Raw genomic sequence first — 27,575 nt, forward strand, 5'->3', positions numbered from 1 at the left:
GAGGCCATTGTCCATCTTAAGAACCAGAACAATCCCCTTGAATTTATCTATGTGGACCTCTTCATCCCATCCCTTCTGTATGCTAACTCAGATAAAACAATATCTGAATGCCTGAGAGGGTGTGGAGAAAAGAGAACCCTCCTACACCGTTGGTGGGAATGTCAATTGGTGCAGCTGATAGGGATGCAGCAGACACAGGTATTTTTAGAAGTCTCAATAAAGGACCACAGATAACGAGGGAAACAGGGGACATTGGGAGATCGCTGTAAGTAAATAAATTGCTCAAAAAACCCATCAGAACCAGGCAGCTTTGCTTCATTAGTGGAGCCTTGAGAATTGCCTCAGGTCATTGGGTGAGGGATGGGATGAGGCCTGCATTCAGATTCAGACCAAGGGCAAAAGTTTGAGGACCACTCTTCCGCGGATTTGAATACACAATTTACAGGATACCAGGGAGGAGCTTCTACTCCCAGAAAGGAAAAGGTGGGCTTTTCCAATCCCCACTCCTCTTGAATGATAAAACTGTAGCCCAGGGAGTTCCTGTCGGGGCGCAGTGGTTAACGAATCCGACTAGGAACCATGAGGTTGCGGGTTCGGTCCCTGCCCTTGCTCAGTGGGTTAACGATCCGGCGTTGCCATGAGCTGTGGTGCAGGTTGCAGACGCGGCTCGGATCCCGCGTGGCTGTGGCTGTGGCTGTGGTGTAGGCCAGTGGCTACAGCTCCGATTAGTCCCCTAGCCTGGGAACCTCCATATGCCGCGGGAGCGGCCCAAGAAATAGAAAAAAGACAAAAAACCCACAAAAAACTGTAGCCCACTGGATCCTTGGGGCAGAGCTTCCATGCCTGCCTGCTTGAAACTCTCACAAGCCTCCTATCTTAATAAATCTCTTTCTTGCCCATCACTTTGTCTCTTGCTGAATTCCTTCTGTGCGGAGACATGAAGAACCTGAACCTCACTGAGTCCAGACACAGGGTGAGTGATTCTAATTTAAAACCTTGGGTTTAAGTCCCAATCTGGGTTTAGGCCAGGTTTGAGTCCTGGCGGGTGGGTTCAAGTCCCAATCTGGATTTAGGCTGGGTTCAAGTCCCGGCATGTGGGTTCAAGTCCCAGTCTGGGTTTTGGCCAGGTTTGAGTCCTGGCACATGGGTTCAAGCCCCAATTTGGATTCTGGCTAGGTTCAGGCTGTTAATACTGTCAATTTCACAGCCACTATGGAAAACAGTATGAAGGTTCCTTTAAAAACTAAAAATTGAACTACCATGTGATCCAGCAATTCCACTCCTGGGTGTACCTCGAGAGAAATCCACAATTCAAAAAGACACATGCATCCCAATGTTCACTGCAGCACTATTTGCAATAGCCAAGACACGGAAGCAACTTAAATGTCCATCAACAGAGAAATGGATAAAGATGCTGTGGTACATATATACAATGGAATATTACTCAGCCATAAAAAAGAATGAAAGATTATTCCCTTTGCAGTAACATGGATGGATGGACCTAGAGATCATCATACTAAGTGAAGTAAGTCAGAGAAAGACAAATATGATATCTCTTATATGCGGAATCTAAAAAATATGATACAGATGAATTTATTTACAAAACACAAACAGACTCACAGACAGAGAGAACAAATTTATGGTTACCAAAGGGGAAAGTGGGGAGGGATAAATTGGGCATTTGGAATTATCACATACAAACTATTATATATAAAACCCAATAAACAACAAGATCCTACAGTATAGCACAGGGAGCTATATTCATCAAGCAATAACCTAAAATGGAAAAGAATCTGAAAAAGTAAATAAATATATATATATGAATCACTTTGCTATACACCAGAAACTAACACCACATTGTAAACCAACTATAATTTAATTTTGTTGTTGTTGTTGTTGTTGTTGTTGCTATTTCTTGGGCTGCTCCCGCGGCATATGGAGGTTCCCAGGCTAGGGGTTGAATCGGAGCTGTAGCCACCGGCCTACGTCAGAGCCACAGCCACGCGGGATCCGAGCCGCGTCTGCAACCTACACCACAGCTCACGGCAACGCCGGATCGTTAACCCACTGAGCAAGGGCAGGGACTGAACCCGCAACCTCATGGTTCCTAGTCGGATTCGTTAACCACTGCGCCACGACGGGAACTCCTATAATTTAATTTTTAAAAAATCACCTGCAAGTGGCAGGGGTGGGTGTGTGTGTGACAAGATTTAAAGGTGGTATTTCTAATTCCTTGCTTTTAAATGGCTGTGCCTTATTTTTGTTTTGTTCTGTACAGGACTTCCTTCTTTCTGTTTCCTTCATGATTTTTCTTTGCCTTGGAATTTCAGCACTTTGACTATATGTATCCAAAAGTAAATAATTCAGTGCTACCTCACACAGAGTATAACCACTTAAAAATAGCACTTCCCCAATTTTTCCTTCCCATCTTTTATTCTACTGTTGTCACATATGTAACTTTATGAGTGGTACAAATAGGCAAAACCTTCCAACTACTTCTGCTTTAAAAGGTCACTACTTTTTGTAGAATAAAAATTAAATTTATATTGCCCTCATTTCAATGATTCCTAGAAACCTTCGTTTTAATATGTAGATCCGAGCTGCTCTCATTATCTTACTGGTTCTGCTTTAAGAACGTCGTCTGCATTTCTAATGGTACAATTTTGCTGGTAATGAATGCAAATTCCTTTAGGCTGAGAGACGTTTGAAAGTAAGTATTCTAAGTCACAGTGCTAGATTCTTAGTGGTACTGATACTTACGGGCCTTGGAGGAGTCAACGGCTGTCAACTCGAGGGCCAGATGGGTACCAAAAGTGGGTGAAATGGGGTGAGTGCAGAATGGTCCAGGAGGCAAGGATGAAGGAAACTAGAAAGGCAGCCCAGCCCAAAGGTAGCAGCTATGCTCAGCTTTGCTGAGGTTGTCATAAGGGCATGCAGGCCTGCGGTTTCCAGAACAGTTTATCGGAGTTTTTATATGAAATTGTCCCATTTTATAAAACAGCTGGATAAAATAACAAAACAGAAGCAGACTCCCGCAGAGGTAGAGAACAAACTAGTGGTTACCAGTGGGAAAGAGGGAAGGGGGAGGGGGCGAGATAGAGGTAGAGGATTAAGATATACAAACTACTATGTACAAAGTAAGTAGGATACAAGGATATATTGTACAGAACAGGGAATGTAGCCAATATTTTACAATAACTTTAAATGGAGAATAACTTATAAAAATATTGAATCACTGTGCTCTACACCTGCAACTAGTATAACATATCAACGATCCTCTGATTAAAAACATAAAAAAGAAAACTGCCCCATTTTAAAGGGTTGGCAACCAATTAAAAATTTGTTTAACTTGTATACGCCAAGCAAAGTAGGGCTGCAGCCCAGATGTGGCTCATGGGCCAGCAGTTTGCAACCTCTGTCTCAAGCAGTTGTCATGACAGCCCAAAGAACTTGAAGAACCAAAGAAAGATTCTCTTTGATGAGAACTGTTCTTTCTTCTATCTAATATCTTAAAACATTCTAGTGACTGAAATTGACGGACACCCCAGGGGATGTTGTTCGTACTCATGGGATCTGCGAAGCTGAGGTCACCGGCATCTGTGTTGTTACCTCCGGGTTGGGGCTAGAGGCAAACTCTCGGGAGGTCCAAGACAAGGCAGTGGTGGGTCTTGACCAGAGAAAAACTAGACAGTGGTCTGCTAGCATGTGTTTCCATCTAGCAAAGGAGTTGTTTCCGCTATTTGAAGACCAGAGAGGGTTGCCGTGAAGAAAAGAGAGCAGGGAGAAGAACAGACATGATTTATAAGAGTGAGAGAAAAACAAGGTAGTCATGGCCCCCGTGAGGAATGGAGAAGCCTGTCTGCCAGGAGCAAGGCTGTCTGGTCATTGCATCAGCAGCTAGAGAGGAGGGGATGAAGCATCAGACCCCCTCCTGTTGCCACCGGGGCACTGTTTTCCCTTCTCCTTCCTTTGGCCATGAGTGGAGGGAAGATACTCATCTAACAGAGGACCCTCGGCCACAGCATGCAATTTACAGGTGAAACATGCACCCACAGTTTCCACTCTCCTCTGAACCTGTTCCTATAACCTCATGTTGACAAGGCAGGTAAGGGGGCGTGTGGACTTGGCAGCATAGTACTGACTCAGGTGTGCTGGGTGACGTCGTGCAAAGGGTCGGGAGGTTCTTAAAATAACACCCTGGAAACTCTTCTCTGCATGACTCAAAAGCATGGCAGGCCTCTAAGGGCATTGCCTGCTGCGTTTGAGAAAGGCTTCCAGAAGCCACAGTTTTAATACAGCAAGAAACCATTTCCAGGGCCTCTTCAGCATGGCTGCATAAATCTGACTGCTTAAAGATAGATGTGCCCAGAGCTTTGCCCCACTCCCCTGGCATGGAACACTGAGCCAGCAGTGTCACTGAGACTACCTGACCATCTTCTGGATCTTTGAGAACTTCCCGTGGGACGCCAACATTTCCTCTGGGCTCTGGGACACAGAACCCTCCGTATCAGATGTGGGGCTGCCACAAAGGCTCAAAGTGGACCTTTGGGTCTTGTCTGCTGAACTGCTCTTGTTTCCAGGGTATTCTCCCCCTGTCGTCTACCTTCCTGAAAGCTTTCCCAACTTTGTTCCCCGGCCCCAAACTCTACTAGGCAGCTCTTCAAATATTTTAAGTTTTAAAATATTTGAAGAGCTGTGTCTGCGTCTTCTTCTGAGGCAGAATGATAATTCAGGTAGTTAGTGTAGGAACATGAGCTTCAATATATTCTTTGATATGGTCATTGATTAACGCCCATGACTTAAGGGTTCCATCCCCACTGCCTTTGTTTACTACAGAGGTTATATCTGTTTTACATCCAGATGGACATTAATCTCTAACCCACTCCTCAGCTGATAGAAAAGGAATGAGAGGAATGGCAACTCTCAGTCTAAAGAAAAGAAGAGCAAAGAAACCATAAAACTTATGGGGCATTTCCACCCCTAAGACCCCTATTGGACAAGGACTGATTATAGGTAACTGGGCAAGGCCAATGGGAAAAAACCACTTCTTTCTGGACCCCACGTTGGTACCCCCATCTTTAAGGGATAGAAACCCCTATAGGACGATGGGGGGGGGGGGACTCTTCCTCCCACTCTGAGTCTATGCTGGGAGCTATTTACTTTCCTATAATAAAGACTTCGGCTTGCTTGCTGCCTGTGTATTCGTGAAGTTCATTCTTCAGCTCTGTGAACAAGAACCCGGATTCTGGTAACACTTCCTCTGTGCTATTCTTCAAGAAAAACAAACAAACAAACAAACAAAAAAAACAGGTCCCACCAACCACTACACCGGTAAAACAGAGACCATGCTTCCACCCATGGAAGCCCTTTTTCAGAATCACACTTATTTTTATCCATGTCCATATTTGTTCAACACAGATGCAAGCAGCACTCAGAGAGGTTCCCCCTGGGGAGTCGGGGAAGGTCTGACATTTTAGACAACATCTGAGTTGAGGCTTAGAGAGTGAGAAAAAGTACAGTAGCCAATGAGTGGGCAGTGTTCCCCAGAGATAAAATTAGGGAATATCATAGGGATGGGGGTTGCATTATTTTCTGGTGCCAAAGGGCCAAACAGGCTTTCTTGTTACCCCTCCACCAAGCATGCTGGACCTTCATTCTGTATGGACAATTCCTGGATAGAGATAAGGAGCTGTCCCTACCCTGGCCAGAAAAAGAGTGTTTATCGCTTGTTCGCTGCTATATTCTCAATGCTTGGAACAGTGCCTGGAATACAGAAGATGCTCAATCAATGTTTGGTAAAGAAATGAACGAATGAATGAAGTGAGGTCATTGATTAGAAGGGAAGGAATCAAAGCAGGGTCTCTTATCGGGCTCCCAAGGACTTCCTATCAGGGCACGACAGCCACAATGTGTGTGTGTGTGTCGGGGGGGGGGGGGCAGGTGGATGGATGAGGCTGTGAGGGATGGGGGAGGAGCACTCTAAGGATGGAGTCAGAGCACAGATCCACGGAGAGTCGAGAGAGGCATGGCAGGATGGCAGGAGGTGACACAAGGCTCAAAGGAGCAAGAGACAGTCAGACACTTGCACTGAATGTTTTCAGGACAAGTGAATAAATGAATCTCAAGTGGAATGTTGGAAGGAGGCAAAATGGTACAAAAGAAAAAAAAAAAAGGATTTTCAGCCAAGTACTAATCAAAGAATCAGAGGACAGAGTAAAAGGCAGGTATAAATGTGAAGCTTCTTGCTACACAGCTGATAGACAAGGGCAAGGCAGGTCAGGAAGTAACAGCATTAGGTAATAGATAAGATTTATTCTGAGCCTGCCATGTGCCAGAGGTGGTGCTAGGGATACAGCAGTGACCACAGGATTAATACACTTGGTGTTTTATAGATGGTAGTTACAGCAGTTATGATAATTCCTCCTATTTTATAGATAAGGGCATTGAGGCAGAAGAGGGCAGTAAGTTGCCCATGTCACACTACCCAGACGTGATCAAGTCTGTCTTGGGTCAGAATGCAGAGCAGGTCTACGGTTGCAGCATCAAGCAAGTGGCTGGAGGAGATACAAAAATGGTACCAGGTTCAATAAACTGAGCTTAATGCATGATGATAACAATACATGAGGATGAAAAAGATACTTGCACCCCGATGTTGATTTCAGCACTATTCACAAGAGTCAAGACATGGAAACAACCTAAATGTCCATTGATAGATGAATGGATTAAGAAGATGTGGTACGTAAATACAATGAAATACTACTCAGCCACAAAAAAGAACAAAATAATGCCATTTGCAGCAACATGGATAGAACTAGAGATTCTCATACTATGTGAAGTAAGGCAGAAAGAGAAAGACAAATACCATATGATATCACTTACATGTGGAATTCAAAATATGGCACAAATGAACTTATCCACAGAAAAGAAACAAAGTCATGGACTTGGAGAACAGACTTGTTGTTGCCGAGAAGAGGGAGGAGGGCGTGGGATGGACTGGGAATTTGGGGTTAATAGATGCAAACTATTGCATTTGGAGTGGATAAGCAATGAGATCTTGCTTATAGCACAGGGATACCTAGCCACTTGTGATGGAGCATGATGGAGGAAAATGTGAGAAAAAGAAGGTATATATATATATGTGTGTGTGTGTGTGTGTGTGTGTATGACTATATACGGTTGGGTCACTTTGTTGTACAGCAGAAATCGACAGAACACTGTAAATCAACTATAATAAATAAAATTTTAAAAAATGTATGAGGATGATGATATAAAAGAAGCCACAAGAAGACTTTCTGAGAACCTTTATAATCACAGAGTGTTTCGCATTAAGAGAGCATCGGACCTGACTATGAGACTGCAGATCTTGCCTAAAGAGCAGTGGACAAACTACGAGGAAGAGAAATTCCACCTTGAACCACATCCAAGAGAGGTTATTTGGGAAAGAAAAGGGAGAGCAGCATGGGCAAAGAAATAATCGTATCGTCTAAATCTGCGGATGCAGCCGTGGTCAAAGTATTTTTACGAACTTGGTTAAACCCAAAATGTACAGTGTAACAGACCGATCTGGCTACAAATATATTACTTTAAATAAATATCTGTTACAATTTTTAAAAAAAGAAGAGATGGAGATGGGACTGGGACGCAGATCCAGGGGTCTGGCTCCACAGTCTGTCACCTCACCCAGCGCCCAGCACACCTCTAGGAAAAAAACCCCTGAGATCCAAGGATGGGCTTCTGGCTGCTGGAAATCCAAAAGAGATTGCTGGCTTCCTTCTTCAACCTATCCTGGAGATTTCCCAGGAGCAAGGGCTGTACTGGTGTCATACCTCTTACCAGCAACACTGGGTGTAAATGATGAAGGTACATATCCTTGGACCCAGCAAATCCACCTCTACAGAGTACCCCTCAGTTGCACTTACACATATATAAATGACAAAGGTACGATGTTAATTGTTGTAAAGAACTTGTGATGGCAAAATCCTAGAAACTTTTGTCCATCAGTTGAAGATTAATAATGGAGGTAAAAGCGTTGTCGTCTAGAGGGAAAATACGGAATCCACATCTCACGCCATATGTTAGCATAAGGTCCAATTGGATGTATATTTAAATGTATATATGGGAGTTCCTATTGTGGCTCAGCGGAAATGAACCTGACTAGGAACCATGAGGTTGTGGGTTTGATCCCTGGCCTCGCTCAGTGGGTTAAGGATCCGGCGTTGCCGTGAACTGTGCTGTAGTGGCAGACGTGGCTCAGATCTTGTGTTGCTGTGGCTCTGGAGTAGGCCAGCGGCTGTAGCTCTGATACAACCCCTAGGCTGGGAACCTCCACATGCCTCAGGTGTGGCCCTAAAAGGACAAAAGACAAAAAAAAAAGTGTGTGTGTGTGTGTGTGTGTGTGTGAAAAATATGGAGGGGAATGGATTTCCTAACTATGACACAAAATCCAGAAGTCATGAAGGAAAGATTTATAGATTTGATTATGCAAAATGTTTTAACAAAAACTTTTGCTCTGTCTTTAAAAAGTCAAAAGCCACTGTCATGCCAGAAAAAAAAGGTTGTAGCTTAAATCACACTAAAAGCACTAATTTAAAAAGCTCCTATAAACTCATAAGATCCTATTTGCAGGTAGAAGACAGATTTATATATTTTCAATAGAGGAGATACAAAGTATCCGTTCACAGAAAAAGAAATAACTGACATTTAAATATCTGCATTTCACACATTTTGATATACCATATTTTCACTTTCATTCAGTTCAAAATATCTTAACATTCTATAGTGGTTTCTTTTTGACTCGTGGCTTATTTAGGAGTATATTGGGGATTTTAAATTCCTCTTTTTATTTATTGTTTTCTAGTTTAATTCCACTGTGATCAGAGAACATACTTTACTATTTCATTTTTGAAAATTTCTTGAAACTTGCCTTAAATTCCACCATCTGGTCTATACTGGTAAATGTTCCATATGTACTTAAAAACAATGTATAATCCGCAGTTGTTGGATATAGTATTTTTATACATCAATTAAGTCATTAATTTGTTATTCATGAGGTTCAAAGCTTCTATATCCTCATTGATTAATTGCTTATTTGTTCTACCACTTATTGAAAAGTATGTTAAAGTTTAGAAATATAACTGGATTTGTCTATTTCTTTTTTAGCTCAGTTAGCTTTATTTTCTGAATTGTGAAGCCACGCTATTAGGATGCATATAAATTTAGAACCGCCACTCTCCTTCTTGCATTGATCCTTTTGTCTCTGGTGCTTGCCTTAAAGTCTACTTCGATACTGATAGAACCAACGACACCATTTTTCTTTTGGTTCATCTTTGCTGGGTGCATATTTTTATGCCTTTATATTTACAATGTCTCTGCAGCTTTACATCTAACGTGTGCCCTTTATAAGTTGCATACTGTTGGGTTTTGATTATTTTTAACTCTGAAAATCTCTATCTTTCATGAGAATATTTAGTCCATTTAAAGCTAATGTCATTATGGACATCGTTGGGCTTAAATATAAATCCTTGAGTTGGAAAGATGATCTTGAATTAGTATACTCAGAACTTCTGAGGAAACGCAAAGACCTCACAACACTTCAACCCAATCTACTTCCTTTCCTTTTCGTACTATTGTTGTCATGCTTTTAATTATGCATTTTAAAAACCCTACTATGTATTTTAGTTTCTCTGTTATACTCAGAAGCAGAGGTCTAGAGGAATTATTTTTATTTTATTTTATTTTATTCTTGCTTTTTAGGGCCGCACCCACGGCATATGGAGATTCCCAGGCTAGGGGTTGAATCGGAGCTGTAGCCACCAGCCTACGCCAGAGCCACAGCAACACCAGATCCTTAACCCACTGAGCGAGGCCAGGGATCAAACCTGCAACCTCACGGTTCCTAGTCGGATTCGTTTCCTCTGTGCCCTGATGGGAACTCCTAGAGGAATTATTTTTAAAACAAGACTCCAAAGTTCATATAACAGGAAAAGAAGAATCCGTGGACATAATTACATCAATATGGGAAATTTACAATACAAAGGACACCACAAAGATAACTTACAGGGGGAAAGACTGAGGGGCCATATTTGAAATCTCTAAAACCAACAAATAGTTAGTACCTAGAACAGAGCAAGACAGGAGACCCAGTCTACGGGCAAGAATTATGAATAAACCTTTCACATGAAGGTAAAACAATCACAAGCTTATGAAGGGATGTTTGATTTCATGAGTGATTAGAGAAATGCAAACAACCACGACAGCAGTACACCACTTGACAATCCTCAAATGGATAAAAATCAAATAGTCAGATAAACGTCGGTGAGAATTTAGGGATGAGAGAACCTTTTACATGGCTGATGGGAAGGTTGGCATCACTGCTTCGGAAATCAATCTGACAGGCAGTATGTACTTTACAGCCCAGCACTCCTGTTCCACATGATATTCCAGACCTATAAGGGGACGTGTATGAGGACAATTTATGGTCAGCGAAGTCTGGGGATTAGTGTCCACCACTAAAGAAATTAAAGAGTAAACCCAGACGGATGTGTATGATGGAATGCTCTATGGCAACCAGTGAACCTGTACATTTAGCAGCTGTCTAGACCTTCAAAACAAAGTGTGGAAAGAAAAAAAAATTGACATAGTAGATTGACGGCAGTATAATAGTCATACATTTTTAAAGCAGAAATACACTACACAACACACTATATTTAAAATATATAGTAGGGAGTAGATGGACTGGGAATTGGGGTTAATAGATGCAAACTATTGTGTTTGGAACAGATGAGCAATAGATGGAAACTATATCTAGTCACTTGTGATGGAGCATGATGGAGGGTAATGTGAGAAAAAGAAGGTATACATGTTTGTGTGACTGGGTCACTTTGTTGTGCAGTAGAAAATGGACAGAACACTGTAAACCAACAGTAATGGAAAAAATAAAAATCATTTAAAATAAATAAATAGATAAATGTAAAAAAAAATATATATATATATAAATATATATATAGTAGATAGACTTCTGCAGGTGCTTAGCACTCAGGCTCCCTACATAAGTTGCCTGAGTGAATTCTCAATCTTGCCATGCGCTAAACTGGAAAGTGACTTGATATTTCTGGGCCTCAGTTTCTTCATCTGTTAAGAGGAAACAGCAAAAGAACTTATAGAGTTGTTGGGAGGATTAAAAAAGATAGAGCGCTAGGAATTCCCGTCATGGCGCAGTGGTTAACAAATCCGACTAGGAACCATGAGGTTGCGGGTTCGGTCCCTGCCCTTGCTCAGCGGGTTAACGATCCGGCGTTGCCGTGACCTGTGGTGTAGGTTGCAGATGCGGCTCGGATCGCGCGTTGCTGTGGCTCTGGCGTAGGCCGTAGGCCGGTGGCTACAGCTCCGATTGGACCCCTAGCCTGGGAACCTCCATATGCAGCCAGAGCGGCCCAAGAAATAGCAAAAAAAAAAAAAAAAGATAGAGTGCTAAATGTCCTTCAGTGATGATTGGTTAATAAATTATAGCTTATGTACATATGCATATGTACAGACATGCAACAAATATTAAGGAACATGATGCAGTTATTAAAAATAATGGTACAGATCTAAATGTATTCACCTAGAAAGATATCGATAGTATCTATCTTAGAAAACAGCAATCACAAGACATCAAGTATAATATGATTCAAAATTTCATAAAATTATCCATACGTATTTATATGTGTATATGAACAGGCACAGAGGCATGTGTTTGGAAAAAAGCACACCAATACGTTAACAGTAGCTCTATCTGAAGTCGTAGGATATGGCATCATTTTTATGTTCTTCTTTGTTTTTTCTACATTGCTTAATTTGTTATCATTGAGGATGTACACATGCAAATTAAAGTTATTCTTTTAAAAAATCAAATAGAAAAGATAGAGTATGTAAAAGTGCTTAGAACAGGGCTTTGATAAATTCGCTTGACGTTATCAATAAGGATCATTTTCAAAGTCAATGATGAAAACTTTTAGAGTTTTAAGGCAGGTAGAATAAAATGAAAGAGTGAAAATGCAGATGAAAAAATGATGAAATTCATCAAGGGAGGGGGAGGGTCTTTCATGCGCCAATGGTAATGATGTGCCCTAACTGAAGAGTAAGAATAATGAACTCAATGCTCTGAGCCTAAGAGCCCCCAAACCCTGAAAGAGTTCAAGCCCCGTTCCTGAGTCACCAAGGAGTACCACCTTCTGCGGAGATGCTCAGTGGTCTAAACTGAAATCTTATTTACGTGGCATGTCCATGGAGTGGAACAAGCCTGCTGAGCACATTCATGAATAATTTTTCTGTTGGGTCTGCTTTATTTATTTATTTATTTATTTATTTATTTATTTATTTATTTTTGCTATTTCTTGGGCCGCTCCAGCGGCATATGGAGGTTCCCAGGCTAGGGGTCCAATCGGAGCTGTAGCCACCGGCCTACACCAGAGCCACAGCAGCGCGGGATCCGAGCTGAGTCTGCAACCTACACCACAGCTCACGGCAACGCCGGATCCTTAACCCACTGAGCAAGGCCAGGGACCGAACCCGCAACCTCATGGTTCCTAGTCGGATTCGTTAACCACTGCGCCACGACGGGAACTCCCGGGGTCTGCTTCTTTTAAAAGCGACTTCCTGTTTAATTGGTTAACAATGAATGACAAATAAATCCGTTCCTTCCTAAGTCCCACATCGAGGGTCTGTCGCGTTTACAAACACTGGCTACCCTCCCTCTGATCTCTGAACCACGTTCATGAAGAAACTGGGTACCAATCTGGTACCTGTCGCCCAGGGTTCTTGGAAAAAAGCGGGGAGAAAAACACTAATGGTTTCCCTTAGAGGTGACCACGTGGAAATCCAGCAAGGGGAACCTGAGACGAGGCAGGACACACTGAATGGAAAGGCCGGTGGCACGGACCGACTGGGCTCCGAGAGCTCATGCCCAGGGCAGGTTTCTAAAGGATGTTTCCACACATCGGACTTCTGCTGGGGAGAAAGGCACAGGGCAAAGGCTGCTCTGGGGACAGCCCCTGGCAGAAGCCTGAGCACCAGCTTTGCAGATCCTTTTGGCAGCTCAGCTTCCAAAAGCCTCTCTGGAAACAGCAGACTCCGGGGAAATGGTAAACTCTGGGCTCATTTTCTTTTAATTAGCTGAATACATCACAAGAAAAAAGTCCCTCCAAAGGAGGGAAATCAGGGTATCTTCACACATTTCTATTTTTGCCTGTTTCCAAAGACCTTGAGCGACACAAAACAATGCACATAAAAATAGCCATGATGATAAAGGTAGCTCGAATGTATATATTATCTTGCATCTTGAGGGCTCCAAGAACTTTTTATACAAACACATGATTTTCCACACCTGTCTGAGTGAGACAAGCGCTGCAAGGCTTTTTCTATGTCGTCTCCCTGCAATGAAAAATAGGCTTTGAGGCCTGGGGGTAATATCTGAACACACTAGAACCAGGCCTCCTGGTTTTGCATCCCGTGAGGTGTGTGCTGACAAGGAAACTTCTTTGCAATAATCTGAAACCTGAGGGCGAGTGGCGGCAGTTACAAATGATACCTGCCGGTTGCTGAGTGTCTGTTATGCACCAGCTCCATGCTGGGGGGTTTTATGTTCATGATCTCAGGGGATGGGACCACACCAGGAACCAAGGCAATTGTACTGAGAAATTGGGTTAAGCAATTCGCTTTAAGTTACAATTTACAATATAGTTACACCACTTTACCATAAGAACTAGACTAGGAATTTAATCCCAAACACTCTCTTGCCATACCATCTTCCTGAGCCTGTTTTGGAATTTCTGAAGGTTTTTAAAATGTTCATTAAAAAAAAAAGTCATTAAAAAAAAATGTACTGTAGCCATTTTTTTCCCAAAAAAATCTCCAAACAAATCAGGCTGTTATAATACTATTCCCACAAACCAGCTATGATCAGAACAATCAGCAGGTGTACCTGGCTCCTGTCTATTCAGATTCACCTCTTTTGGTGACTTGGACATGACCAACCTCTTGCTGTTGAAATACTGCTTGTTCTAAGGACCCAATATTTAGAGAGACTAAAGCTGGTATTTCCCAATGCAGTTTCTAGAACCCACTGCAGTAGCCATAAGCACCTAATACCCTCTGTGTCCTCTATACCTCTGAGTCTGCCCATCCTCAGGTCTGGGCTCAAGTAACCCCACTTCCAAGGAAACTTCTAGGCCAACCATGGGATTCTTGCCTCCTCTCCGTTTAGGCCAGGTTTAGAAGGAAGGCAGGAAAGAGGAGATGTGCAGATGAGTTTCAGATATCTGGTCCCCAAGCAAGGCACCTGTACTGATGGGAGGAAGGCCAAGGGCATCGTGAACTGCAGAGATGAAGAAGCTTCATGAAACACCCATCTCTCAGAAAAGCATGGGATGTGCTTTTTCTCTTTTCCTTTCCAAGGAGGAAAGGATGAGGCTATCACACATTCACTGGGAAACTGACTTGCAGACTTTGTTCAGAGGATAATATGCCCTCCAGTCTCACAAATGATGAGGTGCTAAAGCATGGCGGGAAGGGGCACGTTGAGTGAGCACCTAAGGGGAATGGGAGGAATTACGGTGGCTCGGCTGTGGGTCTAGGGGAGGTTGTGAGTGTCTGCAGAGAAGGGGTTGTTTTCCTGCATGGACTCTGCTCTGGGTGGGAGGAGGGATTCCTGGTAATCTGCTCTCCTGGCCAGGTAGCAGATGCTCCTCTGTGGGGCACATGACAAATGAGAGCTGACTTGATGCGTCTTCAAGATGCTCAGTCACTCATATGACACAAGGGAGCCATGACTATCCGCGAGGGCATAGCAAACCCAGGCTCCTCTGGACTCTTTGGAATTTGTTTCCTCTGCGACCAGTTTGTCACTGTTACAGTGTGACCCCCACTGAAGGAGTGGCCACTCATATGATGGCCATTCAGAGGAAGGAGCCTGTTCCCTGACTGTCTGGACAGGGAGCTCCTTAGGGGTATTTGTTCACACTTGCTTCATCCCGCAGGTCAGACCTGGGCGAGTGGCAAGATATTTTGGATGTGACCTGCTCTAAAGCCATCACTTTATGAATGAGGAAACTGAGCCAGAGGTGGGGTGGTCTAGTCCAAGGTCACACATGGATACATGGATATGTACAAGGGTTGAGAATAGCATCTTTGTCTCTGGCCCCTGCTACCATGCTTTTTGATATTCCAAGCTAATCCTTCCTCTATTCCTCCCTCCTCTCCTTCTTTCTTTCTTTCCTTCTTGCCCTACATGCCGCATACGGAAGTTCCTGGACCAGGGACTGAATCCAAGCCTAAGCTGTGACCGCCAACATAGCTGCGACCGCCACCATAGCTGCAGAAACAATGGGTCCTTTAACTCATTGCACCAGGTCCGGGATCTAACCTGTGCCTCCACTGTGACCCAAACCAATGCAGTTGGGTTCTTAACCCACTGGGCCACGGCGGGAACTAGACTATTTCTTGCTCAAAGTATCGACTCCCTGCTCTCTCCCTGTGTCCCTCGCACCCTGGTTCACAAGCCACCAGCGTCAGCCTTTGAAATTGTGGCTCCAGTTAGGACACACCTGTTTAGTGTCTCAGCAGCCTCCCACCACAGGAAGAATAAAATCCAAACTCCGTGTGGTGGCCTCCGATCGGCCCTGCCCACCTGCCTACCTCCCTGTGGTCTAGCCAGACCAGCTGTCTTGTTCTGGGCACATGCCAAGTTGTTCCCATCTTCGGGCTTCGTACTTGCTGTTCCTTCTGCACCAAATGCCATTCTTGCTGTCCTTAAGAAAGCCGGCTCCACCTCACAACCCGTTCCCAGCCATTCCATCTCCTTGGAGAAACACTTTCCAGGAAATGGCATTTCTTTGTTTATTAACTGTCTCGCTCTCTGGTTCATTTACTGCTTGTGCCTGAAACCTGCCTGGCACATAGTTGGCTGTAATAGCTGAGGGTTTAATGACCCTATTGAATTGTGACTGCTGTGGCCACCCCTCAGACACAACACACTTTTCCGGATGGCATCCTGGAAGGTGATCAAAGAGCTCTAGCACCAGGTAGTTTCGGGAAAACACTTTACTTCAGTGAAGAGGTAAATAACAGAAACAAGGCTTTCCAGCTTCTGAGAGCAAGAACTCAGTGAGGGGTTTGGCTTGTTACAGCATCTCAAAATAGGATCTTTGGACTTGAAGGTGTCACATTCCATACTAAGACCACACAGATAATAACTAGAAGAGCCAGACGCTTTGGCTCGCTGGCTTCTTCTGCTGGGTTCACCCAGCATTTGAAATCAAAGCACTTGACTTTGAAATGCAGTCAAGTGACCTCAACAACTGGATCTTCTCCCTCCTTAGGCTTTTTCTGTGCTCTAGTCTGTCAAACGGCGGTGCAGGCTTTCTCTCCCCAGCCCCGCCCCAGGAGGCTGACTCAGCCATCAATCACTTGCCCAAACCAACAGATGCAGCTGCTGATTGCAAAGTGAGAACCAGGGCAGGACCACCCCAGAACCGGAGTCTGCTTTCTAGGGCATGGTGAAGGGAAACAATTGCTTGCCGAAGCATGAAAAAATGAACAGCCTTCCCTCTCCAACAGCTTCCTCCTTGTGTCTCAATCAAGTCACTGATCTGTTGAATTAGATGCGTTGACTGTGACTGCTAAATTGAAGAAATCAGAGGCAACTTGGCAGCACTCTCCTGAGCCACGACACCCTCCTGCTCATGCCCTCACATTCCTGGCTCCACCCCTGATGCCTCAACACCCTCCCAGTGGCCTCTCACGGATAACTGAAATCACTTCTTCCTCTACAACGTCTGTGCCTATCACCCCCTGCCCTGTATTTACAAGAGACCCACTCAGTCCTTCTCTGGACTGTTGCAGGAGCATCCTTGCTGCTGCCCCAGGCTCTGGACTGGTCCTCCTTGTACAATCTTAGTTTCTTCTTTCTGAAACTAAGTTCTCAATATGCTCTTGTCAGCTCAGCACTGGTGGTGGCAGTGACAGGGGGCGGGGCGGTGTCCTCCGCATCCTTCTCATTTTCATATTCAAAGTTCATCAGGACCCGTCCAGCTTCTACTCATCCCTCAGGTCACCTCCATAAAGTGTCTTTGATTCCTCTAGTGGCATGTCCTCTGTAATTCTCCTGTGTCTCAGTCCTCCACACTTTCTACCTTGACCTGTCAGTGTCCACGGATTATCCCCCCAGCTCTGTTCTTCTCTGTGTTCTCCACGCAGCTGTGCGCCTTGCACCGTTTAAGTAGATGCCATCAACACACATGTGTGTTAAGAAAATGCATGTGTTATTTTGAAAGGGTTAAACGATCACTTTAGACCAATAAAATGGCTCTCTCATTGACAGGGGAAAGATGCAATTACCTCTTTTTCTCCTTTACACATTACCAAGGCTTTCCTGAAAGGTCTATTTCTTTTTTTTCTCTTTTTATGGTCTTTTTGTCTTTTTTTAGGGCCACACCCATGGCACATGGAGGTTCCCAGGCTAGGAGCTGTAGCTGCCGGCCTGCACCAGAGCCACAGCAACTTGGGATGCAAGCCGCATCTTTGACCTACACCACAGCTCACGGCAACACCGGATCCTTAAGCCACTGAGCAAGGCCAGGGATCGAACCCGCGTCCTCACGGATACTAGTCAGGTTCACTAACCACTGAGTCATGACGGGAACTCTGGTCTATTTTATTTTTAATACATATTCTTTTTCATGGTGCTTTTACCTTTCTAAGGTGTTTTCCTTGCTGTCGTGACATTTTATTCACATAATTCTTCCCAGATAGGTGTAAAAGAGTCTTGAACAACTGTAAATCTAATCTCCCGAGAAATTACTATATGCTGAGTGTTGTTTGTGTGCTCGGCATTGTGCTTGGTATTGGGGGTCCAATGGTTAGCAGGGCCTGCAGGCTAATGACAGAGCCTGATAAATACAGGGGCAATTTCCCTATCACATGGTAAGTGTTCTGATGGCCACGGTATAAGTTTCTATAGGAGGGACCCCTCTCTGAGAGGAAGTGACAACAAGGGACAATATTTGGGGGAATGAGAGAACTGTCCTGTATCCTGATTATGGTGATGGTTATGGAAATCTATCCCGCCTTATGATTAGACCATGAATCTATCAGGTCTAAGGGTTTGGGGCATCCAGGCTTAAGGGTCTTGTGATGCTCTGGAACTCAGGGGAGCCAGGCAGGCTGCAGACAGATTCGAGCATGACCTGCTATGATCTACTTAATCCCAAGTGGGTGGATGACTGCCCTTGGGAGGAAGGTCAAAATATAACATATTTCAGGAGGGCCTGGGGGCTGGAGACCGAAGTTAACCATGCGGTCTGGCAGCCTGGTGGTCCCTGGTGATGCCCAGAGCCAGCGGTTTGCTGAAAGCCTGCAACCTAGAGAGTGTGGTCCAATCAGTCTGTATCTCTGGCATGTTAGTAGTGGAAAAGAAGCCTTTTTGTGACGGCCAGGGTGACTGCGGGGGGAGGAGCACGTAAGGCACAGACTGCAGACACCGGGTGTCTGAAAATTTTACGCGTCTGTGTTATTTCAATTCAAAGTCTTGATGGAACTTATAATGCAGACACAGTAAGCCAGAAGCATTTACATTTTATTTTTTAAGAGTCGGCCCCTTTCATCTCCTTTCACGGGAGCTTTTATGAATTGGTGGAGAGCAGGGAAAGTCAAATGAGACACCAAGAGAGACTCTGAAATTAATCATCTTGTTTTCATCTCAGCCAAAGTCATGGTTCGGACACCCGGGCGAGCAATCTAACAGCCACTCCGCTTAGACTGACAATCTTCTTCCATTTTTTTGTGAAAGAATTTTGATTTACTCTTTTGGGGGAAGGTTGATAGGAGGTGCGTGGGACTGGGACTCTTTGATTCATGGTTAAACCTAATATTTTTTTGACTGCGTGGCATTTATCATTATGGATGCTGGAAAGAGAAAAACATAAAGAGATCTGATATGAAGGCATAAAAAAAGTTGAAAAAAAAAAAGGCCTAAAAAATAAAATGAAGACAGTCTCTTGCTGCAGAAAACTCAGGAATGAAAGAGTTCACCCTTCAAAAACACAAACCCCAAAAGGCACGACTCCCCAAACTTGACAGTCCTTCTCTCTGCCTTGCAAAGCCCTGAGCCTACTGTCACTGTACTGATCATGGCCAACCTGAGATGCCTTCCTCAGCTTTGCAAATCACGGGTCTTGGATTAAGTAGCTTGAGCCCTCAGACACGGGAAGGCAATGTCCAGGAGGTGAGTTAGACAGAAATGAGCTGGGTGATATTCTGGGATTTTGGTGGTTGTGGGTTTTTGAACAAGGGAAAAAACAAAAAAAACTGGAGTGTTTTCATTTTCAAACTGGGGAATTTTTCTTTGAATAGAATCTGGTACCTTTGGTGTTCAGGAAGGTTGCTGAGGTGGCACTGACTGTTGTTCTATCACTGTCCCCTTGCACAACCTGCAGTATCTGTCTTCTTGCATTGCTATATAATACTCCAGGGAATGACTACAATTTGCTTCTTCTCTCTCTCTCTCTCTTTTTTTTTGGGGGGGGGCTGCCCCCCAGAATAGGGAAGTTCCCAGGCCAGGGACTGAATCTGAGCTGGAGCTGTCACCTATGCCACGGCTGTGGCAACACCCGATCTGTGTTTGTGTTGATATGGTTGAGTAATATTCCGTTGCATACATGTACCACATCAGCTTTATCCATTTCTCTGTTGACAGACATTTAAGTTGCTTGCATGACTTGGCTACTGTAAATAGTGCTGCAGTAAACATTGGAGTGCATGCATCTTTTTGAATTTTGGATTTCTCCAGATGTATCCCCAGGAGTAGGATTGCTGGATCATATGGTGGTTCTATTTTAACTTTGTTTTTTTTTTTTTTGTCTTTTTTGTCTTTAGAGCCCACACTCGAGGCATATGGAGGTTCCCAGGCTAGGGGTCAAATCGGAGCTGTAGCCGCTGGCCTACACCACAACCACAGCAACACGGGATCCAAGCCACGTCTGCAAACTACACCACAGCTCACGGCAATCCCGGATCCTTAACCCACTGAGCGAGGCCAGGGATCGAACCCATAACCTCATGGTTCCTAGTCGGATTTGTAAACCACGGAGCCAGGATGGGAACTCCAATTTTCTTTCTTTCTTTTTGGCTGCACCTATGACATATAAAAGTTCCCCAGCATGACAAGGCCAAATCCTTAACTGCTAGGCCACAAGGGGATTCCTGTTTTTAGTTTTTTAAGGAACCTCCATACTGTTCTCCATAGTGGCTGTGCCAATTTAAATTCTCACCAACAGTGCAGGAGCGTTCCCTGTTCTCCACACCCTCTTCAGCATGTATTATTTGTAGACTTTTTGATGATGGCCAGTCTGACTGGTGTGAAGCGATACCTCGTTCTAATTTTGTTTTGCATTTCTCTAATAATTAATGATGTTGAACATCCTTTCACGTGCTTCTTGGCCACCTGCAACAATTCATTCATCGTTTTATTGTTGAGTTGTATTCCATGATATGGAAGTGCCATAGTTTATCTGTTTACCAGTTAACAGATGTGGAGGTAATTCCCAGTTTTCAGCAATTAAAAAAAAAGCACCTATAAACATTCATGTACAAGTCACACCTTCTGTGTGCACATAGGTATTTAATTCAGCTCAGTGGGGTGGTTGGGGCCTATGATGATCATATGTTCAACTTTGCAAGAAACTGCCAAACTGTTTTCTAGAGCAGCTGCACCAATTTGCCTTTCCATCATCGATGCGTAAGAGTTGTGTACAGTTGCTCTGTATCCTCACAAACACTTCGTTTATTATGTTTTTTTGTTTTGTTTTGTTTTTTGTTTTGCTTAGTCAATCTAACAGGTGTATGTCCTGCAGTTTCACATCGAATATTCCTAAGGACTAATGACATTGGATATATTTTCATGTGCTTAGCTGCCGTCCAAATATTTTCTTTGGGGAAGCATCTGGTCAAATCTTTTGTCTAATTTTTGCATTGGGCTGCTTGTTTACTTACTTCTGAGTTATGGGTCCTTTTTATATTATGATACAAGTCTTCGCTGGGTGTGTGGTGTAGATATTGTCTCTCACTCTGCGGTTTGTCCTTTCATTCTTTTAGTAGAGCAAGAGCTTTTATTTTGGATGAGGTCTAATCGATCGTTCTTCTTTCTTTCCTTGATAGGTTGTGCCTTTGTTGTCATGTCTAAGAACTCTCTGCCTCATCCAAGGTCCTGAAGGTGTTTGCCTAACACCAAGGCCACAGGTTCTCACCCACCCTCTGTGGTTTCAACATCGGTTCAGTTGGCAAAGCTTCTGTAGTGCTACTTAAATCTGTCCTGTGTGTGCCACCCACTGCCCAGTCTGGAGCTTGGGTGATGGTCTACACTGGGAATCTGTTCTCAAAGGCTTTGGTTCAGGGTTGGCTCCATGCCTGTGCCACGTGAGGGCGAGCCCAAAAGTTCATACAAGTCCATTAGGTTGCTTTGCCAAGGTCCCCTCGGTGTGTGCTCAGGGACCCCCTTCCTGCCCTCTGGCTAAATGGTGGAGCTTTACTCCGCCTCTGCTTTATACCATCCACAACTGGTTCTGGGGGCCACTGGCCAGCAGAGGATGGTGGCAGACAGGACAGTCCACCAAGAGGACACTGGTGGTCTGGGAGCTGGGTTTCTTGTCCTCCTCTCATCCTGGACCATCTGAAATGAGCTTCTTGTTGGTTTGCTCTGCTCCCCTCTCAGGAGGAGCTTGGCTCTTGGCTTCCTGCACTTCCTTTTTCTCACTATAGAGACACAGCAAACAACTCAGGGGGGCCCTGTGGCTAGTCTTCCCATTGGGCAGGGGCCTCACTGTTTGGCCCAGAGACACCCAGAGTAATACATTTTGGGGAGAAGAGAAGACTTCTTCTCAGAGGGACTTGACCCTCCCATCCATCTCAGGAAAGTTCTCTGAATTACAGGAAAACAAGAGTCTGGATGCTCTAATCCCATGTCTGTGGTCCCCAAGAAAGGGCAGGACACACTCTGGCCCATTTGCTCACACTTTAGAATTGATCACAAGGGAGGCAGCTGCATCCCACAGCTCCTTCTGTCAGATTTGGTGTTGGCTCATCTGTAAGCCCCAGCAGAAGGGTGGCTCCTCCCCCACCACAGCACCTGCCCCATCACTGCCCACCTTGACAGGCTGCATCTCCCACGCAACCTCACAACAGACATTGCCCATAGCGTTTCCCTAACCCAGAGATTAGACCCTCAGGTCACTCTCCTACACATTGTCTGCCCTCTCTGATCAGCTTTCCCCATGATGGGTGACCTGCAGGGTCAAGATGCCTCTGCTTTGGGGTACTTGTTGGTCATAAGAGATGAGCACAGACTCTTTGACCTACAGCAAAGCACTCCACTGGAAGCTGTGGCATTATCAGAGGTCAGGAAGAGTAGAAACCTGAATGATTTATCACCCCCTCCATTTAAATCAGGTTTTAGTAGCATCCTCAAAATGACCAACGTGACTAAGAATCTTTTCCCAGCACATGGAGGTCAGAGGCATACCAGTTTTCCCAATGAGGTTTAATACTATACATGTAGAAGACACTTGGAATTAAGGACCTCTTTATATATTTCAAGCTTTTGACTTTTTACATTTCCAACTTTTGAGGAGGGGATGGATACGTGTGGTGAATATTTTCAGCTAAGGAAAGATAAGCTTGCCACCCCACTCAATCTCTCTCTCGCCCGCTCTCTCTCTCTCTTTTTTTTTTTTTTTTGCTTTCTAGGGCTGCACCTGAAGCATATGGAGGTTCCCAGGCTAGGGTTCAAATCAGAGCTACAGCTGTCGGCCTATACCACAGCCACAGCAAGGTGAGATCCGAGCCACGTATGCGACCTACACTGCAGTTCATGGCAGTGCCAGATACCCGACCCACTGCGTGAGGCCAGGGATCAAACCCACATCCTCGTGGATGCTAGCGGGATTCATTTTCGCTGCACCACAATGAGAACTCACCCATCTCTTTCTCTATTAGAACAGAGAGCCATGGTCAAACTGCGTGGCTCATAAGACAAGATTCTACTTCCAGTTCTTATTTCTTTTCATTCCTTGGCAAACTGTACATGATGTGTCTTAACAGTTATATCCCTCCACTTTACCATGAAGGTGTCAACGCCTATATCACTATCTGATCATGATATCAAGGTCATTTATTTTAATTGGATTTTACATAATCGGCAAAGTCATTGTCATTACCTCTGAGTGGGACGTGGGTCCAATGAATGCGTGCCTAGAATATTGAAAGTGCACAAAGATAACTTCCCATTAATTCATTCACAGTGCCAGGCACTGTGCTAGATTCTGGGTGTACAATGGCAAAGAAGACAGACCAGAAATTAGAAATGGAGCTTACCTCCCCTAGGGGCCTCTCTTCTAAAGACAGAAATTGAAATCTTCATAGAAATTTGCCTTCCAAATGCATTTATAAATAGCATCTAGCTGTGCTCAATGAGAGCACAAGCGATTTATCTAAGGAACATGCTACCTATATTTCTACCTTGGGAGTCAGCCTCATAGACCAGTAATTCCCAATCTCTTTTCTGCCATAAAACGCTTAGTAGATTATGTTCACATTTGTACCCCATCCCCATGGGTACAGTTAGATGAAATTCTCAAAATTCCCTCTCTCTCATTGTTAAAAAAAAAAAAAAAAAGGAATATGAAAATGTATGCTGGAAATTCTCCATCTGCCATTCCCTCAGTCCTTTTTCTGCATCTCCCTTTCCTGAACCCTGGGAACCTGATCCTTGTGGGTTGCAGGTTGCATCTCCTACATGACCTTGATACTTAGCTTCCGGTTGGGTGAGGCCAATGGCAGACAAGGGTAGGTTGGGGTATTTCTCCTCTGCTCGCTTCTAAGATGACTGTGCTACCCTGGCAGTGGCTGTGTTCCTCGGGTACCCCGGTTCCCACCGGGTGGTACATTTTCCAGCTCCACCTGGGTTCTAGTAACCCTTTCCCTTCAGCGCTTGGTGGGATGGGAATATCTCCCAGCTGTATGAGGCTCATAACCTCTTGTTTCTGCCACTAATCTGCCTACACTGTGTAAACAGTTTCTATTAACACCTTCTCATTTGTATCTGGGTGCATTCTGTTCCTCATGAAATTTGGATACAAGATGCAAGTGACAGAGGGGAAACTATTACAGGAATAGGCTGAATCCACTCACATACGCACAAAAAATTGATGTAGTAGGAGCAAATTACTTGCAACAAACTTTACTATCAAGAATGGCTCCATGCTGAGGAATGGCTGACCAAGCCCCAGTCATATTCGGTCCCTCTGTGCTCTTTCTTTTTCTCTTTATTTGTTCTCCTTGGAAGGACATTTTGCACTATACAGTGAAATTTCCCCTCATTTTAACCTGTTTAGTTGGTCTGATTAGACACTCAGAAGAGTGCGATTGACTAGAAAGTTCTCAAATTCCACTGGAAACCTTTCATTATCCAATGACTTTTCACAAATTCCATCTTGGTTGCCTGGAGGAAAGGTTTCTCTTCTACATCTTATCTATAAATGGCTGAAAATTTAAAACCAGTTTTATCTCTACCACAGCCAATGTGAGTCTCTCCCTTCCAAAGCCTGATCTGTCAGGGATTGCCAAGGGAGAGGGAAAAAAAGGCCAACCCTGATGAGGTTAACAAAGTGACAAGGAAAAGTGACATCAGCAGCCATCAGCAGAGATCGCATCAATTCAACACTTACTCAAATTTCTAGTAACCTTGAAAGATTCAGGTGCAATAAATTCTTGCATGAGGACGTAAGTTTGGCTTTCGAATGCTCTAATGAGGGCAGATCTACACACAGGGATCCAAGACTTGAAACTGATATTAAGTTTTGGAATATCGGGTACCAGGGAAACCTGGGAAGTTGACTCTTCCCAGTGTTGCAAATTAAGGTCACAAATAAGCTCTAAGTAACTTTCTTTTTCCCTTTTTTATTTTCCCTCCTCTCGTCTTCATCTCCAAATCCTATTCCCTTTCCACATCCCTTGGTCACACACGCTCATGTATTTGGTACATGTCTTTATTCATATTCCTTTGTCATAACAGTTACAATAGATAACACCTAAGGGACACAGTATATGTTCTAAATGCTTCACATACCTTCACTCATCTAATCTGGATAACAACACAATTACATATCATCATTCAGCAAAGGAGAAAACCGAGGCACAAAGAAATTAGATAACTCACCTAACATAAGCAGTAAGTAGCAGACCTGGGATTTGGACCCCAAAAGTATGGCTCCAGAATCCATGATCTTATATCCTCTCTGATACATTGTCTCAACTTATGTTTTGAGTGCCCAGGAACTTAACACTACATAAATGCATACGAATCTTACTGGGTTTCATACCTGTTGACTAAAGACTCCATTTTTTGCAATTCATCCACATGGCTATATAAGTGCATCTGGATTGTTGCAAGTGTTTCATGTTATATACATGTGGACTTAACCATTCCATGAGGGATGGACACCCACGCTACTTCCAACTCACAGTATCTCAAACAGACCGTGATTAGCTTCCTCCTACATGCCCTGTGTGAGAAGGTCCCTAGGAAGCCTGTTGCTTCGTTCATTACCTACAGTGCAAGAGGCACTGAGCTAGGAACTGAGGATGTAAACAAGAAAGAGGTGGATGCGCTTAGGGTCTAGTCCTTGACAACTTAAAAGTGTTTCCATCAAATAAGGACAAATACCATGTGATTTCACTACGCTGACTCGAAGAAAGAAAACTGAAACTCACAGATATACAGAACAGATTTGGTGGTGGCCAGAGGCAAGGAAAGGAGGGTGAAATGGGTGAAGACAGCAGAAGGTACCAAAAAAAAAAAAGTGTTTCCCTCAGCTTCTGGGGTGGTCCTATCTAGTTCTACCTTGCCATCATTAATACCATTGTCGAACGCACAACTCTGAGTTTATAGTCTTTTTTTTTTCTATAGTCGATTTACAATGTTGTGCCAATTTCTGCTGTACAGCAAAGTGACTCAGTCATACATATACATACCTTTTCTTTTTTTCTTTTTTTTTTTGTCTTTTGTCTTTTTTTTTTTTGGTTGCTGTTGTTGTTGCTATTTCTTGGGCCGCTCCCGCAGCATATGGAGGTTCCCAGGCTAGGGGTCGAATCAGAACTGTAGCCACCGGCCTACGCCAGAGCCACAGCAACGCGGCGGGATCCGAGCCGCGTCTGCAACCTACACCACAGCTCACAGCAACGCCAGATCCTTAACCCACTGAGCAAGGGCAGGGACCGAACCCGCAACCTCATGGTTCCTAGTCGGATTCGTTAACCACTGCGCCACGACGGGAACTCCCCTTTTCTTATATTATCTTTCATCATGGTCTATCCCGAGAGATTAGAAAGAGTTCCCCTGTGCTACACAGCAGGACCTCATTGCTCATGCATCCCAAACATAATAGCTTATAGCTACTAATCCCTAACTCCCAGTCCATCCCACTCCCTCCCCTCCTCCTTGGCCACCACAAGTCTGTTTCTGTATGTCTGCAAAGGTATAACTCTTTATTCCTTCCCAAAGTATAGGTGTATTCAACTTATTGAATCTTCCATTAATGTACTTTTCTTCTAAATCACAAGGCTGGGCTTCTCAGACAATATTCTGAATGAGGCAGACTTTAGGGATGGTTCTTTCAACACTGACCATCACAGTATTTTATCACCCTAAGGAAACACCTGTAAGGAATACTATGGTTTTACCCACTTGGGTTGAACTCTGAATCAGCACCCTAAAAATGCTACTAGAGTCTGAGATGGCAGAAATAGTTTTTGAGGATTCAGGGAAATAGAGAAATGTCTTCTGGCTCACATTTTTCTAAAAATGTGCTGTTAATTGCTTAGATACTACTTTTGGAAAAGCTCAATCCTTTGTGTGTGTCCTTTCCTCTAACCTTCTAGAAAGGAAAACTAAAAACCTCCTCCCATTTGCAGGCAGCATGATTTTACCATCATGACTCAGCAGTAGCTTTAAGAGACACGGAATTCATTTTAGAAAGAAGAGCTTCAGATCTGCAATTACAAAACTACAACAACAAACAAACATGAAATGCATTTAAATGGCTTCGAGCTAATTTCCTACGTAGCAAATCACCTCACTCATTTCCTAGAGACCCATTTTTCAAACACCATCGCAGCCAAAAGCCACACTGCTCAAAGTTCAAAGCCAGGTATACAGTAATGACCACTTGTAGTATTTCCCGACTTAAAATTATTGCAGCCATGTTCTGAGACATAAAATGGAGCACCAGGGGGTTCCCTTGTGGTGCAGCAGGTAAAGGATCCAGCATTGTCACTGCAGAGGCTCAGATCGCTGCTATGGCACGGGTTAGATCCCTGGCTTAGGAAGGTCTGCATGCCGTGGACATGGCCAAAAAAATGGAATACCCGGATCACTCCATTGATCTCTAAATAATTTTGCAATTCGATAACTTGAGATCTACAAGCCTAGAAGATCTCTGCTTTTTGAGGAAAGGAGGGTAGCTTTTCTTAGATCTTCTAACTGTTAAGAT

At 44.0% G+C, this 27,575-nt stretch overlaps 2 protein-coding genes across 2 annotated transcripts in view; one reads left to right on the forward strand and one right to left on the reverse strand.

Moving 5' to 3' along the window:
* The window catches only part of CALN1 (calneuron 1), a 460,082-nt gene that overhangs the window by 95,721 nt on the left and 336,786 nt on the right, over positions 1 to 27,575 (reverse strand). The gene's annotated exons all lie outside the window — the stretch shown is intronic.
* LOC125127219 (cytochrome b-c1 complex subunit 7-like) lies at positions 6,516 to 7,474 on the forward strand. The gene is given in 2 exon segments (XM_047779924.1): positions 6,516 to 6,581; positions 7,211 to 7,474. Coding segments are annotated over 2 exon segments (330 nt in total).

This window comes from Phacochoerus africanus, chromosome 5, assembly GCF_016906955.1.
Source record: "Phacochoerus africanus isolate WHEZ1 chromosome 5, ROS_Pafr_v1, whole genome shotgun sequence".
NCBI classification, from domain to species: Eukaryota; Metazoa; Chordata; class Mammalia; order Artiodactyla; family Suidae; genus Phacochoerus; species Phacochoerus africanus.